The sequence below is a fragment of the Phodopus roborovskii genome, unplaced genomic scaffold, assembly GCF_943737965.1.
Source record: "Phodopus roborovskii unplaced genomic scaffold, PHOROB, whole genome shotgun sequence".
Taxonomy (NCBI): Eukaryota; Metazoa; Chordata; class Mammalia; order Rodentia; family Cricetidae; genus Phodopus; species Phodopus roborovskii.
The window spans coordinates 77,766,031-77,783,804 of record NW_026126418.1 but is presented as its reverse complement, the minus strand read 5'-3'; the positions used below and the strand labels follow the sequence as shown (position 1 = coordinate 77,783,804).

Genomic DNA, 17,774 nt, shown 5'->3' with positions numbered 1-17,774 from the left:
CTTCTCCCCTGGACCCTCATGTTCCACCACCAAGCACGTCTTTCTTCTGGGGAGTCTTTGCTTTTGCCCTATGTCTTGTCAGGAGTTCTCTGATTACTGGTAGGTGCTTCTCTTCCTTCAATTCTAAGAGTGAACTTCAAGGTTCAGCTCTTCTTTGTTCAATTCCTTCTAAAAAACTAACTCATTCTCTGTGAGGATTTTTTTTTTTTTTAATTTTTCTACTTGACAGCTCTGGGTATCCTGAACTTGCTCTGTAGACCAGGCTGGCCTCAAACTCAGAGATCTGCCTGCCTCTACCTCCCTAGTGCTGGGATTAAAAGTGTGTGCCACCAAGCCTAGCCATTCTCTGTATTTTTAAAACTATTTACTAGCTATCACGATGTCTAGTTTTTAAAAACCAGATAGCAGGTACAGCAGCCATGCTCGACTGAGAAAATGACTGTGAGCCCTGTGTTTCTTTGCCCCAAGAGTGACACTCATCACACCATGTCACTGTTTCCAATCTGCTTGTGCTACTCGTGGCCCGCAGGTCCAGGGAAGTGCAGATAGACTCAAGCACAGGCGCTGAGTTGGGGCATGTCTGCAGTGTATGCTTGCCCATAGCTATTTCTTTGTGGTCACCCTGGGGGTCCTCTCGCTGGCTCTAACTTCTGTGTGAGCTGTGGGCAGGTACGTCTCCACTGAAGCTAGATTTCTCCATCTGGCACTGTTACCCGACAGCAGGGACCAGGCTACAGCCTCCACAAAGATGCCCACTAAATTCTTCCAGGAGACCACGAGATGGAAAGGGACATCTCTACCATACATCTCTTTGGGGGATAAACTTTTACTGTGTTCCTCAGTAATTCACCAAAACAAACAAATGAAAATGATACCTAAAGAAATGAAACATCTTCATGATCAGTCAATCCATTAATAAACTCTATCAGAAAATGGCTGTGGGCAGCACACTCTCCTACCAGTGCTCTTCTCAGTCTGAGCAAGAGAAGCAAAGGCAGCAAAGACAAGCGCCTCTGAGCTCCTTCTAAAAAAAGAGCAGACACTACCCCTGTACCACACCTTCACACACCTCCAGGACACTTCAGGGATTAACACTTTCCTCATAACCATACACTTTGAAAGGCTAATTTCCAAATTTTATCATCTTTGATTGAAACTGGCAAACTCGGCATCAGCTCCTTCCTGGAAAGTCCACATCTATTCATAGCTGCTTCCTTTCTGCTCTGTGCTCGCTCTATGTCTGTTTCACTTGCCATGCACCTCAGTGCCCAATCAACGCTTTCACAGGACTCTTCAGGGTCTGTTGTGGACCGTGTTCTTTGTAGTGTATTTGGATCCCCTGACCTCCCAGCTCCAGCCTCAGCGTTCTCTACTGGAAGTTGAACAGCAAGCAGGTAGTGTTAACTAAAGGGATCTAAGGGTGAAGAAAACAAATTGGCTCATACATGTATTCCTCTGGTGGCTCCTCATTCTTCAAAAAAGTTGTTCCCCTAAAGTTCTCTTCAGAAGCTCCCTTCAAAAATTCTACGCAAAAGTTCTCTCTGAAAGTTCTCCCTGATCCCACAAGGTTTCCAGTTTATATGCCTACACAGACATAATTAATTAGCAATTCTCTGGTAACAGGCATATATATCTCAGGGTCAGAGGAGCAGATCTTGACAAAAGCAGGCGCCTCATATCCCAGAGGAGATGGCACTTGTAAAGCATCCAGGTAAAACTCATGAGGTGGGCAAGGGTTAAATAGAGTAAGGGGTTACAATTTCTAAGAAGGGAAAAGCGGAGTTAGTATGTGGTTATTTAAACTAGAAATTTGTAATTGATAAATGTAGAAAAAGAGGAGGAAATGAGACACTGTGCTTTCTATGCACTGACTTTCACTTTTGGAAGGAAAATATTAGCATTTCCACCAAATAATAGCTGTTTATAAGGGGACTTCTCAGCTCTTTATCAAAGGGAAAAGCTAAAGCTATGTAGTGTGACATCAGCTCTTACCACTGATGCCCTGGTGAGAAGGAATTCTTGTCTCTGGGGCCTATTTGAGAATATGAGGCACGAAGTATATATTCTATATATCAAGATTATACAGCTAAATGAAGCCATCCTCCTGACTTCCCAAAGATATATGTACCCAGTAGATGGAATATTTTCATGAGATAAACACATATAAGCAGTGGGGATCACCCAAAGCTATTCTTAGGGTAAAAATGAAGTGACTCCATGGCCTTGCCAGGCAGAATTCCCTTATCACTCATGTAATGGTGTTCAGTACAAAAGCAAGACTGAATTATTCCTGTCCATGGTTTATTCCATCTTTTATCAGGAAAGGATTATGTCCTGTAGCCTAGTAAAGCTGGAGGTGTTCCTTGCAGAATGAATTTCAAGAAAAATTAGCCTCATCTAGAGTGAGTACAAATAGGGGAACCATCCAAAATAAACAGGCAAAGTTCTCCAGGACTAGAAGGAATTTCACACATAAAATATCTAAAATGAAATGTACATGGTATACAAACATTATGAAGGCAGGTTGTTTGTTTGAGCTCACTAAAAAGAATAGGCAAGGAAAATACATTAGCCACCTCTTATCTGAACTATGGAAGAAAATACATATTTACTAACATGTTTTCAACAAATGACACTTAGAACTGGAACTTCTTTATAAGACTTGTCCAAATGTGAAAAAAAGTAAGTGGAAACTCAACAGCACGTCCAGCCAGCCAAGCAGTACTTATATGTCAAAAACTACACTTCGTGTTAAGGACTCTCCTCTGTTGTCAATTCTGTTTCAATGAGGTCATATAAAAGTTGGCGTATGAAGGGCTGGGGTAAGCCGTTAGATACTGTGATTAGAGGAGACATCACTGATATCTGAGATATCAGCTAGCACACAGCTAACACAAGTGTTATAAGCAGAAAAATTAGCTGCTAGGAGAGCAACTTGTGTCTGAGAACACAAAGAAGCCAGGGAAGTCTAGAGCAGAAGATAGAATCTGAGAAGCCGCCAAGGCATTGTTCATGACTGTGGCACAACAGGACTCCTGAGTCCTGTGGTGAGATAAGATGCCTTTAAGAATTTTAAGCAAAGGAAAAATGGGATGGGAAAAGACAGGCAGAGGGCCACTGTAGAAAGGAAGTAGTCGTGAGGTAGTCAGAGGCAGTGTATTAATGACAGGCTGTGGAATATGAACACATGAGCTGTGAACAAGAATCCAACACGGCAACAATGTTCCTGTCCTAGGCTGCCAGGATCATCAGGAAAGGACAGGATAAGTAGAAAGAAATGTGGGTAGAAGAGAGCCTTCTCACATGCTGAACCATGAGGAACACAAGTGATCTGTGTCAGAGCTTGCTTGGCTCTGTGCCGTGTACAAACCCATCCCCATGTGACTATACAATGTCTGGTATCTGTTTGAAGAGAGATGAGCGAATTCCAGCAGTAGCCATCATTTCATGAACCTTTACTAATTCCTAGGCATACTATGTACATACTATCATGGTTAACACACATAAAAGCACTTAGCCAGGGCATCTGTAATGTTGTAAACAATTTTGGATAGTATTACTTTTCTCAGGTCCAGGGGCATACCCACATACCACTAAGACCCTGGTAACCAGCTGCTGTTCCACAATGCTTTGGAATATGGATGGGTGGGTTCACACACACTAACTCTGAGCTACTTTATTACAGAAATCTATATTTATGTTTCTCTCATTCATGTATCTGGACATTTTCTAGATCTTATTTTATCTCACTTCTCTATGCATTAACAGAGGGCAGTCTTTGTTAAATCAGTCTGACACATGGTCCAGGCTAACACAGCTCTGTAGAGCAGGTCCAGAGCACCTGCTCTACAGCCAGTGGTGACATCAAAATCTGCACTGTATCTCATGTGAATCTAGATACAATCTTATTTCACCTTTATTCTGCCTGTCTCTTTTCTTAAATTCCTAATTAAAGTCTCTTCAATTACAGTATTTTCTCTTTAAAAATTCAAATTATTCAAAACATGAACACACTGCGATTATTCATATTTTAACCATAAAAGTTGTAAAACCATGTGAAGTTATAAGATTATGAGGCTTGTCCACATATTTTTACTTCTTAGAGAATTTCTGATCACAACAATAAATGTTAAAGCATAAAGTCAGTGAAGTGAGTGAGACCCAAGAAAGCAAAATTCTGTCCCTAACCAGCTCAATGTTGACAGGGCTTCTAACTTGTCCGCTTGTAAAATGGACAGTAACACTCTTCCTACAGCATAAACTGTAAGGACCAATGAAGTTAAAGTCAAAGATGTGAGATACAGTCATCCCTCAGGATCCCCAAGAGCTAGGTCCAAAATCAGAGCCTGCTCAGTCCCTTCTATCAAGCAGTCAAGTATTTGTATAGCACCTGCATGTACCCTATCATACATAGGAAATGATTTCTAGGTTAGCAATTATACCTAAACACAATATAATTGCTGCATAGTAATTGCTGTACTATTTAGGGGATAATGCAATGAAAAAATAATCTGTTTTTGGATACATGTATTTTCTCCTAAATGCTGTCAGCCCACAATTGGTTGAACCCATAGACAGAAAACCCACAGATGCAAAAAGCTAAGTGTTTATGAAGGTGTTTTGAAAACAGAAAGGTACACGTTATACAACACAAACACAAACAACCTCATTATAGGCTGTAAGTCCTTAATTTGAAAATGGGAATCCTGCAAGTTGTCAAAATTGACACGGTTTTGTTTTTGTTTCATTTGGTTTTGTGAGTTAGTCTGGCTGTGCAGATATTCCAGGAAGGCCTTAAACTAAAGATTCTCCTGCCTCAGGCTCCCAAAATGTTGAGACCACAGATAAATATCACCAAGCTCAATAAATCTGAAAAAATGTTTATTAAATATATGACATTACTTCTGACTATATGTGATATCACAGCCAAAACACAAGTACACTTAGTTTACCAACAATGTATTGTAACTATCTTCAGGTTGCATGTATGAACTATCTATGAAATATACATGGATTTGAGACGTATACTTGAGTTCTAACTCTAGGATAGTTCAGCAAAAATAAAAATAGCAACAGTGCCACTCCTACCAAAACAACAGAAAACTCCTAACCATTTCCTAAACACTCCAGTGCAAACACTTAAGATAAAGGACACTCAATGTGAACTATCAGTTATATATTATAAACATTAACAATTTCATCAGAAAATCTGAGATTTCAATTGAAAAATCAAAGAATAAGTATACAAATGACATTTTTACCTTCGTGTTGCAAGCTAGTTCCATGAGCCTCTTTGCGTTTTCTTCTGAGCGGTACCTTTTAGGGAGCTGTACCCTGAAGAATTTCAAGGCACCCTCGAAGTCTGTCAACAGCAAGTCATCCTTGGAAGTCTTGAAAAGAAAAGACAAACACATGTAGAAAAAAAAAAAAAAAAGCCTGTTATGAAGATAAGTACAATTTTACAATTCTAGGGACCCTTAAACATTTCTTAGTTTTTGCAGAACAACTTATGCACATCCCATCAATGAAAATGACAGAACACAATGACCACTTAGCATGAGATGAAAACTACAAACACAGGGCAGGACACCAGATGGCTCAGCTCACCAAAAGATATGTACCTTTAGTAATCCAAGGGCGACATTAAAAATGACACTTATTCCCTAAAAGAGAAGAGACAAGACAGTTTTAGTATCTGTAACCACTCTGTTAGCTGCTGGGCCATCATGGAAAGGCACTTAAAGGAAATAAACTCTCCAGCCCTATTCTGACACTCAAAGAAAATGCTTTTCCAAAATAGCCCATGAGTCCAAATCAATTATTATAGTCACAAAATAGTAATCTATCAATATGGCAATCCACGTACTCCAGAACTGAACTTGTCTGGAGATCTCTAACTTGCCTTCCTCATCTGACTAAATGGAAATTGTGAGGTAAAGAACAGGTGAGTGAAGGCATTAACAACTGTCTTTAAACTACACAGTTTGCTAACAATAATATTTTTCCTTTTCCTTTTTTTTTTTTGGGGGGGGGTATTTTCAGACAGGGTATTTTCACCCTGGCTGTCCTAGAAAATACTTTGTAGACCACGCTGTCCTTGAACACAGAGATCCATCTGCCTTAAGGCCTCCCAAATTCTCAGATTAAAGATGTGTACCAGCACACCTGCCTATATTTTTCAAAGTATAAAAGTAGAGCCATGATACATTATCACATTACAGTGGAAAATGTAATATTCCATATAAAAATTATACTATACATAGGAGCAGAAAAGGTCAAGGAACATACAACTAAATTTTTATATGTAGTTAAACTGTAGAAACAGTGAGATTAAAGTATTTTCAATAGTTTCTGTGATAAGCACATCATTTTATAAGTAGTTGTTCTTTTCTTTCTTAACACATACATACCTCTCAAATTTCAACCTATGCCATGGCTAAGGACATTTTTCACACTGCCTTGTTTCTTTTTACTGACAATGCTCTACTGGCTGGTATAGTCACATAATTCAACCTACCCATGGAAATGCTGGGTGGGATCTCCAGCACGGCTTTTTTTTTTTTTTTTTTTTTTTTTTTTTAAAGAAGAATGTAGAGCTAGGAGTAGTGGCACACAACTGTGTTCTCTGCATCCAGGAGACACTAAATAAACACCGTGCCCCCCCCCCACACACATCCCAAAGGAAGGTGCCAGCTCCCAATACAAATACAGATATGGCAGCTATAGCTTAGTTCTAAGAAGGAGACTGAGAAATCAGGGTACTGCCAGCCTTTGTCTTCCTCTACACAAGAAAGAAACCTCTATTTCATTTACTCAGTGCCACAGAAGCGAACAGAATACTAAGTGGTCTAACTGTCCAATGTGTCTCTTCTTAGCAGAGAACCCCTGTGACAAGGGTGAGCAGGACACTGGCCTCAGAAAGAGCCAATCCAGCCCAGATTTGGCAATACCAAAACAAAACAGAGGAAAAGAGATTTGGCGAAACTTGTGGCAGAAGTACACTGCACAGACAGATCTAAGTGCTGTGATGTCTAACACGTACCTCACATAAGAGCAGGTCGATGATATGGAAGACCATGTAGAGAGGAAATTTTGCAGTGAAAAGTGTAAGAAACCACTGGGAGGCGTACATGTGTGCTTCAAGGCTGATATCCAGGAAGTGGTTGTACAGGTCAGGAATGTATTCCTGAAATAGTAAACTAATTAGTTCTGGGCACATATGTAGCTATCCTATATATCTTAGGAGGTTCATAAATCTGCCAGCAGTAGCCCAAAAATGTGTTTTTCTAAATATCTCTGAAGTACTCGAAACACTTAGCAGTTATTTTCCATACTACAAACTAGTTGAAAGAAAGGGGAATTCTCTACAACAGTGATAAGTATATGGAAAGCCAGTTTTTATTTCCAAGTTATGAGACGTTATAGGAAAGTCTGTTTTACTTTGGAAGGGTTTCCTCAACAGACACCTTAGTAGCCTTGTGGAACAGTTCCTCACTGAATTTCCTATAGACAAGGGCCCAACAAAGCAATTTGCTCTTTAGGTTGTTTCTATGACCGAAAACTCAGCTTAAACATCAGCTACCCAGCACTGTTGGATCTCTGCATTGTCACCACATAATGTTACAGGAACAGGAATAAAAGCCATTGTTCCCCAATCCATCCACCACTACTTTGCACCTATTTGTCCAACACAGTCTGAATTTTCTTACTTGCATGAGGCGCTCCAACTGGAAGAACTTGCAATGTAGATCTTCAAAATTTTGCTTGAAAAGCTCCCTGAGACCATAGTCAAACATGATCTTGACCAGAACACTGAATGCCTGCTCTTCAGGCATCTGTAACAGATAGTCAATGGAGGGGTGGGGTACAAAACAATTACTTCAGCATCTTTAGCTTGTCCCTCCACTGTCTTACCAGGAAATGAAGTGGTGCACAGAAACCCAGCTCTCAAATTTTATTTGATAGCATTAATTCACTCAGGCGAGGAATGTTTAATGAGGCCTATCCTGAGCTGCCACTGCCTTCCCACGGCAAGAGTGTAATGAACTATGAACCATCAGAAGGACTGGTGAGCACCCAGGACAGCAAAGCTTGTGAATCAAAACCAGGTCCTGCTGAAAGGACAGGCTTAGAGGTGGGTACAAACAGGCTAGTACACACTATGCTTCAACTTCCTGAAATAATGATGCCTTTGTTTAATCATTTGTCCTCCCTTTGCCATAATGTCATTCTAGCAAACTATTTTTCCTTCCTGTCATAGTAAAAAATAGTTTGGGAGCTGGAGAGATAGTTCAGAGGTTAGGAACACTTATTACTCTTGTAGAGGACCTCAGTTTGGTTCCTACCACCTATGTGGCAGCTCACAAACATCTATAACTCTAATTCCTGGGGAGCCCATGTCCTCCTCTAAGCTCTGTGAACACCTACATGTATAATATGCATATATGTTTATGAAGGCACATACAAAAATACACATAAGTGAAAAATAACTCTGAAACGGTAGCTCTTCCACACACTCAGGTCTATGCTGTCACTCCAGTGCAGCAGCAGGTGTGGCATAAGTGCTGAATCACCAGAGACCCTCCTTCATGTCTGTCTACAAATCTCCTAACACTCAGGAGTAAGAGCATCTTCCATGTCTTTACAGCACATCCCTCCAAGAACATAGAGAGAGGTCTAACTGTCAGAACAGAAGGATAGCACTAGCAACGTTATTTAAGGGTTCATGCAGCAAGCTTCAGAAAGTCAAAAAGGTAGGTAAACTTCTGTGGAACATGACATTGGAGGTGGGCAGAATACCAGACCCAGCGAGAAAATGGCACAGCAAAAGCAGTAAATGACAAAGCACAGCAGATTCCTATGGGAAAGGACCGGCTACTTGGGGTGAACAACTATGTTTTCTAAGAATTTTGTTGTGAAAGGCAGCCTCACTTTCCCACATGTGGGAAAAGTGGCTTGATTTGTGTGGCATTTCTGATTTTAGGTTGCCCATTTCTCTAGAAAGAAAATAAAGACTTAACACTAAGGAATCAGCAGGAGTTTGAAATGCAACTGGGACTTGAGGAAACCATCTCTAAGTGGTGGTGATTATTAAATGGGAATAAATGTTCTTTGTGAGAAACTGCAATCACTAGATAGATAAATAGATGAGCCATATAAGGTGTGCAAGGCTGAGATATAAAGTCTGCTTAAAACAAATCAAAGGAAAAAAAATGACCTGTTTATTAATGTCATAGTATTAGCATATACTCCAAATTCCCAAAATATTCTAATTCACCCAGAACTAACCCTGCTTTTCTCTGTAACTCTGCTTGTTGTACCTACTACAGACATCACCAAGCTGAGCTCACAGTAGAAAACAGTTTTTTGTTTGTTTGTTTGTTTGTTTAACCTGTGAGGCCAGATATACAAAATGGCTTAAAATCCTCCTAAGACTTCCCACCCTCTCAGAAAACATGCAAGCTTTATTTTGGCTTGTATGATTTCCTGGTGGGCCTTTATTCTCCTTATCTCTGTTGCTTTCTGCCCTCCATCTCTCTCTTCCTCCCTCCCCCTTCAGTCACACTAAGCCTCTTTTAATTCCATACATTTGAAATTCTTCAGCCTTTATATACTATATCATCCCTTTTGACAGCAATGTTCTCTATTTTCATGCTTTTATAATATCTCTATTGCAACATAACAAGGACAAAAGTTAAATAACCCTGAAAAGTACACAAGAAAGTGATAATCCTTCTTGTTTTTTAGGGTACACTGCACTGTACTGGTTATCTGCCAAAAGGAGCCTTTAATCTAAACAAGAGAAACTGTTACAGTCTTACACTGCCCATTGCATTTAACTGTTTGGAGCCACTAAAATCTGAAGTCACACTTGTACAGCTAGCACTCTGTCTGCTTTACAGATGGCAGAGGCACTGGCTTTGCACTGTGCTCACACTTAGCCTCAAATTTCCAACTGCAATCACAACTGCTGATACCACCTGCATAGTATTCTTACCACACATTTCTAAGTTAAATAGTAAGAAAATGATTAGATGAATTAAGAATGTGACACAGTTTATGAGACAACGTGCTTAATGTTTTTTTTTTTTTTTTTTTTTTTTAAAGTCAGTGGCTTGAAACAAAGACAACAGAGTGGTTTTATAAGGACAAAAGACAAATGCCACATCTGATTTGTTGTTGGATTATGGTCAGAGTAATGGCCACAAAGGAGTCATATTCGGGTAGGGGCTATAACTCACAGGTAACCCAGCATGTTTGTATTCCTGGGTTCAATCCCTAGCACAACAGTATAACCAGCAGCTAGTGAGACACACATGCACTGAGATGAGGACTGGATGTGGACTGTATGACAAGCAGGATATCAGTATGGGATTTGAGCATATTACTAACTATAATATGTAGGATACAGAATGCCCTGGCCCATACAAGGCAGAGGCTCAAGTGTTTGCTCCTTTCTTTTATAAGGTAGTAAGTTGTATTTGTGGAAATGCAAAATGAAGACAAAGAATAAATCAGTAACTGGAAGTCAAATGAAGACTACTAAATATATGGCGGTGTAGCTTACAGCTTAACATATTTTTTGACATTTCTATGTATTTGAAAAAGTAAAAAAGTTAGAAACTAAAGGTCTTTATTATATGAACGCGTGAATAAAATGATACTAAAAAAAGCCTTGCTGTCATCCCAACATATGAATTTCCAAGTAGATTTAATGATAGTGGCTATTTTATAGAAAACAAAATGTCCCTAAGGGTCAACTGAGTCTGTCTACTGAAAAATGAAAAGGAAACCTAACCTTGTACTAGTTTTCAACATTGCCATTCATCATCATGAAGTATCTCTTCATAGTGCCATTAAATTAAAAGTATCCAGATACAAGTTAAAGATTCTGTCTAAAAATCTGGCTAAGCCCAGCCTTAGCCACACTTAAGCCAGGCAGGCATGTGCAGCTATGACACAGACCCAACTACTTACGTGAAGCAGCAGCACAGCCGCGAGGAAGGACTGGCCCTGGCAGTAACCAATTTCTTCATCATACACAGAGTATGCCTGAATGGGGACAAAAAACAAAGTACTTTAAGGGATGACTCATTCGCCATAGCAATCAGGAGGCAGAAGCAGGTGAATCTCTTGAGTTTGAGGCCAGTTGGGTCCACAAAGCAAGTTCAAGGACAGTCAGGGATACACAGAGAGACCCTGTTTCGAAAATCCAAAAACAAAGGAATGACTCATTCATGGCCTATGCCTGCTCTCTAGGACCTGGAAGACAGGAAGCAAGAGGATGCTACTCTAGCCTCATTGTACCATGTTGAAGGCCAAAGAATGATGCTAATACATCTCTCTAATCCCAGTATCATCTTCATAATAAAAGGAGCTGCCACCACACTATTTCCTGTGGCCAAGGGGAGAATTAATCAAAAATGAGTTGACCATTAAATCAGATTCTAACAGCTCCTGTTCTAAAAGCTCATGTTGACCCCATAGGTTGCTCTTCTCTGCCTGAAAAATATATTCTTCCTCTAAACCCCAAAAGTGTCCCAATTCAACTGTAATTAATCACCCTCTTCTCTGTAACTCTGGTACTAGCTAAACATGCATGGCTACTATAGAATTTACTAGGTCACATTTTAAGTGTTCATCTTCTCTTGGACTCAAGGTTTCCGCTAAGGGATAAGATACTGTATTATTTAACAAGGTACTGATTAGTTAATGTTATTCAATCATCTATATGGATAAAAGGCTTTCTGATAAGAGTGATGGCTCTAAAATAATTTGTGGCTTCCTCTGGATTATTTTTTAATTTAATAATTTATTATGTATATACTGTTTTGTCTGCATGCCAGAAGATAGTTGTAAGACATGCCACATGGTTGCTGGGAACTGAACTCAGGACCGCTGAAAGAGCAGCCAGTGCCACTTTTCCAGCCCTGGAATCTTACTTTTAATTTCCTTGGTAGTAGATGATTACATACATTGCCTAGGAACATTATATTGAATAGAACACTGACATGTACAATTCCCCATGGTCTGCTGCTCCTGAGCAGTTTTTGTGATTAGCATTAGTAGTTCTCATGTATACTATGGTAGAAAGGGGGAATGCCCATAATTAGTAGTTCTTAACCTATGGGTCCAGACCTCTTGGGGGAACATATCATGTATTTACATTATGATTCAAAAGAGTAGCAAAATTACATTATGAAGTAGCAATGAAAATAATTTTATGGTTGGGGATTACCACAACATGAACTGTATTAAAGGGTCATAGCATAAGGAAGGTTGAGAACCACTGTCATGCTGGGGAACCAGCATAGGACTGTATTGAGACCCCAGAACGTGGGTAACAGATAGGAGGCCTCTGGCAATGGAACCAGTATTTATCCCCAGTGTACGAATGGACTGTAAGAGCCCATTCCCCATGGAAAGATGCTCTCTTAGCCTAGATACACAGGGGAGGGCCTAGGCCCTGCCTCAAATGACTTGACAGACTTTGATGATTCCTCATGGAAGGCCTCATCCTGCCTGGGGAGTGGATGGGGGGGGGGTGTTGATGGGAGAAATGGGAGGGACAGAGAACTAGGATTGATATGTAAAATAAGGTTGTTATTAAAATTCTGAACAACAACAACAACAACAAAACCACTGTAATAATATTCAGTCTAGGATAAATTTATTTCTGGTGAATGCTGTTGGCTGCTAAAATACACTGAATTATAAAAGCTGCTAGATTAAACCAACCTATATATTTTAAAAATATCTACTTCAAAATTTAAGTCAATAGGTACGTTGCTTACAGAGGGAGTGGGGAGGAGGGAGGTTATGCTTTTATTTTCATAGGAAATAAGAAGTTGTGGATTTGTTCTGGGTTAAAGAATATCAGGTTTGATCAGAGAAGACCCCTGGAATCCTGGCTACAGACACTAAACAAAAACAACAAAACTAGAACTACAAGACACTTAATGTATATTTTATCTGCTCAAACATAAAAAAAATCATTTATAACTGACTTGTACACACCATATATTCCATACCTGTAATATATGTTACCTTTAAAAGTTTATGTATTTTCAGAACAAGGGAACCAAAAATCAATGAAAACAGATGAACCAGGTAATCCAGCTTTTCAAAATGCCGATGACAATCTCCTCAAAATTATACATTCAAAACAGCTTCAAGGCTGTGTAGCAAGACTCTTGTGTCCTAAGAAAGGAATTTTGTTTTGTTTTGTTTGATGTTGATTTGTTTGCTTTTTAAGACAGGGTTTCTCTGTGTAGCTTTGGAGCCTGAACTAGAACTTACTCTGTAGACCAGACTGGCCTGCCTCTGTCTCCCAAGTGCTAGGATTAAAGGCATGCACCACTACCACCTGGCCTAAGAAAGTCTTTTAAAATTAGGTATTTTAGAATTTGTCTTTCAGGAAGATGAAAGACCAGTGTTTATCAGGTAATAGGTTAATGCATATAAGCAAATTTTATCATTAGCTCTTAGAGACACCATAGCCTTAAAAACAGATGCAGTCTTCATAAACTCAGGCAGAATTCACTGTAATTTTATTAGGCCTGAATGATGAGAGGGCTATAAGATAAGAAGCATGTATACTTTTTCAAAGACAAGATAAAAAATGAGGGCTTTAGAAAGAACCTATTTATAATACCAGGAGGCACACCACTTTCCACATCTTAAGTTAATAAGAATCGATGTTACGGCCAATATTGCTAAGAGTGTGCTGAAAACTATCATGGCAGATAGCTAACACTTCTCTGGGAAGCATTTGGTATTATCAGCAGTTATCAGTTACAGAGTCAGAAGCCTGTGTCTGTCAGTTTTGCTGGATCATGCATACATTATTTATATATACTACTATCATAATGTTGACTTATTGTCCTCACTCAGCCTTCTCAGGCAAAGGGCGCAGCACAGCTTCAGCAACTTTATGTAATAGAAGGAAATACATGCATGGAATCTCCATAGGTGGAGAACAGAGGGTATCATACAATTCAGGCTGGTAAGTCACCAAATGAATGCACACAGGTATTGAAAGTGCAGTAGGTACTTGGGAAACAGTGGGAGTAGAAGGTTCAAGAGAGCATAATGAAGAAAGGGAGGACAAGTCATTTCATTAATTCATCGACACTTAAGGAACATCTGTAATATGTTCAGCAGTGTGCCAAGTACTACTGTCCTTGAGAACTTCAGTGACAAATCAATCATGCCATGTAAAACAAGTTCACCTGGTGAAGCAGGAGCAAGTCATGAACTAGGATAAATTACAAAACATCACCAATGCTAAGATAAGGAATCCAGAAGCAAAAAACACACTCAGTGGTTTTATTTTTCTACTGTGTTATGTATGACTGCATACTCGAGAGGTCTGTGGAAGCTGCACAAATGAGCTAATTTTGGTCTAAACAAGAGGCAAATTTTGGAGTAAACACGAAAGCAGGCTACAACCCAGAGGCTAGGGGATTAATTCAAGGCAGTTTTTATAAAACTCCCAGCAAATAATGGGAGAGGAAACACAGAGGGAAGCACAACTCCAAGGGTCATCAACCATATCAAACAACCTGGGAATGTGACATGGTGGGAAAGTAAGATTGACTTCCATCAGAAGAGATGGAGGGTCCTGATGGACTCGGACACTGCAGCTGGATGAAGGCATTTAGGGAAGTCTGGATATAGAACTGGCACTGGATGGCTGAGATGGGTCAAGATTTCTGAATTTTATTTTAAAGTTTTGAAGAACATATTAAACAACATGGGAAGGGGCTGACATAAAGGGAATACACAGAAATTCATCACTATAATCAACTTCTGTGTGTTTGAAAGTTTTCACAATAAACATGATTTTAAGTGAATTTGAAAGACCAGCATTTTCCGTGACCCAGCAGACTAACTGGTACCTAGCAATTAACAAGCTAACACAGATTTGGGCACATCTATCCAGTAATTGAGAGCTGGTACTCTGAGACTACAGGGGATCTCAAGGGGACCAGGCAGAGCTGGAGAAATCCATCTGAGTACCAGGGGAAGGCCTCTGAGGGAGGGCAGATTAAAAGGGAGAAAAGAAAGTTATTGGTGAGTCTGAGGTGGGGACTACCCAGGAGGGGAGGGGCAAAGGCAGAGAGAGAGCTGCAGGGAGATCAAGACATAGGAACAGACAGTAGACACCAGGGTACTTTCTGAGTGGGGAATGATTGAAGGACCTATATGGAAGACACAACCAAGATTCAAGATACAAGCAGCTAAAGGACCTAAGAAAATTACAACAGGATCACAGCTTTGAATATTATGGAGAAATTAAAGAACAACTTCTTTAAAGTCAACTGTCCTTAATAGTTCAAATCACCTAGTGTGTCACTGGAAAGCCTTTTTTAGCTAGCCTGTCCCTAAAACCAGATAATAGTTTTTTTTTTTTTTTTTCTTCCCTTTTCAATCTTAACACCTCTGTGCACTGCTTGGATATACTACCAAACAAACAAACAAACAAATTAATAATTCTGAGAAGGAAAAGATCAAAGGCTAGCTCTGCAGTCAGGACAAGACTAAAACTAAAAAGGTGTGGTCTCGACCTCTTTCAGCACTGGATAGTTCTGATGTATCTTACTTATACTCTGTACCTTTAAGAAGAACAAATCTATTTTAAAAGGATTACAACCAGCCAGGAATGGTGTTTCAAACCTTTAACTCCAGCATTTGGGAGGCAGAAGCAGGTGGATCTCAGTGAGTTCAAGGCCAACTACAAAGCGAGTTCCAGGACAGGCTCCAAAGCTACAACAGAGAAGCCCTGTTTTGAAAAACCAAAACAGATTACAATGCAATAGTCTGCTACTTTTACAGTGTTCAGATACATATTTCAGAAAAGAATACTTATCATCATTTATTTATTAAGCAACAATGCTACAAATCTACCTGAATGGGGATTGGCACTTCCTACTGTTGGGCCATATCCACAGAGCCAACTTCAGCACTTAGAATATGTATAAACATTCCACAGCTCCCAGGAGCTTTACAAAACAAATTTAAAAAGTCTAAATATGTATTATGAAGGGCCAGGATGACACTGTTTATTGTTAGACCCTGAGAACCATGCAGGACACTCACGGCCTTTGTCTTGGTGTCACATTCAGGGTTACACTGAAGTCAGTGTCACACTGGCTTCAGTCAACCTTTTTCTCTTCTTGGTTTTCTAACATAATCATTATTAGATTTGTCATTTGACAGTTTCATGCTTGTATACAATACATGCTAATTACTTTCTCCCTGCACCTTTTCACCTTCCTCCCACACCTGGTAATACTCTCCTTGAGACAAATTCCTTTCCCACATTTATCTCTCCTTAGTTTTAGGACCCACTGGCTTGAACTAGGATTCTGTATGACCATGGGTTTGCATGGAGACTCTTCATTGGAGACTGGTGGGCTCACCAGTGGGTAAACAACTGAAGATAACTCCCTCTCTCCCATAATCTTTCAGTAGCCAACAGTTCAGTAGGGAAGGATAGGGTACTTCAGATACTTACCCTATCCATGACTGGCTCTTGACAGGGAAAGTACTATGCAGGCCAGTGGTTATAAGTTTGTAATGTACTGGCTATGCATAACCAAGAAGGTATTTTCTGTCCCTTACCTTTTTTCTGTCCTCTTTTATAGCCTGTTTCCTAACTGGCATAGCCTACATGAATGCAGGTGCTTGCAGAGTCAGAGGCATTGTACTCCCTGGAGCTAGAGTTCATGAAGTTGTGAGGTACTAGGTATAGGTGCTGGGAAGTGAACTTAGGTCCTCTGGAAGAACAGTGTACTGTTAAAAACAGTGAGTCATCTCTCCAGCCTGATTTTTGATGATTCAAAAACTGTTATCTATGACTTTCAGATTCTCCTTTTTTGTTGTCTATGATTTGGGAACTGGAGGGAAGAGGAACTTAAGGAAGGCCAGCCTCTGGTATTGTGACAATATGAGGCCCTGTTTCAAAAAACAAAAGAACCCTAAAAGTGTCAAAGAAACAAACCATGTTTTGTATTTTGTCTTTTATATAATTTGAAGAACCAGAACAGTCATTCAAAACCAATACTTTTACATTTTAACATGAAATACCTTGCATATTTTATATAAGGAATCTTGTCCATCTCCTCCCGTGTCCTTGAAGTAGTCATGAGCTGGAAATGTGCGGTTAATGTCCCTTGTGATAGCACTGTCTTGGGGAGACTCCTGTGAAGACAGAGGAAGAGAGGACCAGAAGCATTACAAAGAGAGGCATCTATTTGTATTTGTATTTTATGTACTGTCAGTGCTGTAAGTTCAAACATACTTACTGCCTGCACTTACTGCCTCTTCAGAGACTAACCCCTCAAAATAAGTGAAACGAGGGTGGGCAAAATACAAGAGAAGTACCACTTCATTCCACGCACCTCATGCTATATTCCCCATGCATTGCAATAAGCGAGGCTAGTGACCTTTCTATTGCACAGAGAAAAATAAGCTGCTAAAAATTGGTTTCCCACAGAAAGACATTCAAATTTACTTCAGAAGAGGAGGCAAGCTTCTAATAGAAAAACTGAGTAGAAAAAGTAATGCTTAATTTACCCTCTTGGCAGGAAGGTCATGCCCATTCCCAACTGGAAAAGGTCCAAGACCCTGTATGTGCATCCTTTAATGTGTGGTGAACTGGGATTAAAGACTATTCTGAGCAGCTATGTAAAAGTGCTCTTAACTTCTGAGTCATCTCTCCAGTCATGATTCAAGACTCCCAACTAGAGTTTGCCATTGCCTAGGGGCAA

General features: G+C 39.8%; 1 protein-coding gene across 1 annotated transcript in view; it reads right to left on the bottom strand.

Annotated features, from left to right (window-relative positions):
• The window catches only part of Rabgap1 (RAB GTPase activating protein 1), an 85,395-nt gene that overhangs the window by 11,873 nt on the left and 55,748 nt on the right, over positions 1-17,774 (bottom strand). The window contains exons 13-18 of the mRNA XM_051185343.1: positions 17,092-17,205; positions 10,978-11,052; positions 7,710-7,835; positions 7,043-7,186; positions 5,622-5,663; positions 5,262-5,390 (exon numbers count right to left, since the gene is read on the bottom strand). Coding sequence (XP_051041300.1) covers positions 5,262-5,390; positions 5,622-5,663; positions 7,043-7,186; positions 7,710-7,835; positions 10,978-11,052; positions 17,092-17,205 — 630 coding nt within the window. The remainder of the gene's footprint in view (positions 1-5,261; positions 5,391-5,621; positions 5,664-7,042; positions 7,187-7,709; positions 7,836-10,977; positions 11,053-17,091; positions 17,206-17,774) is intronic.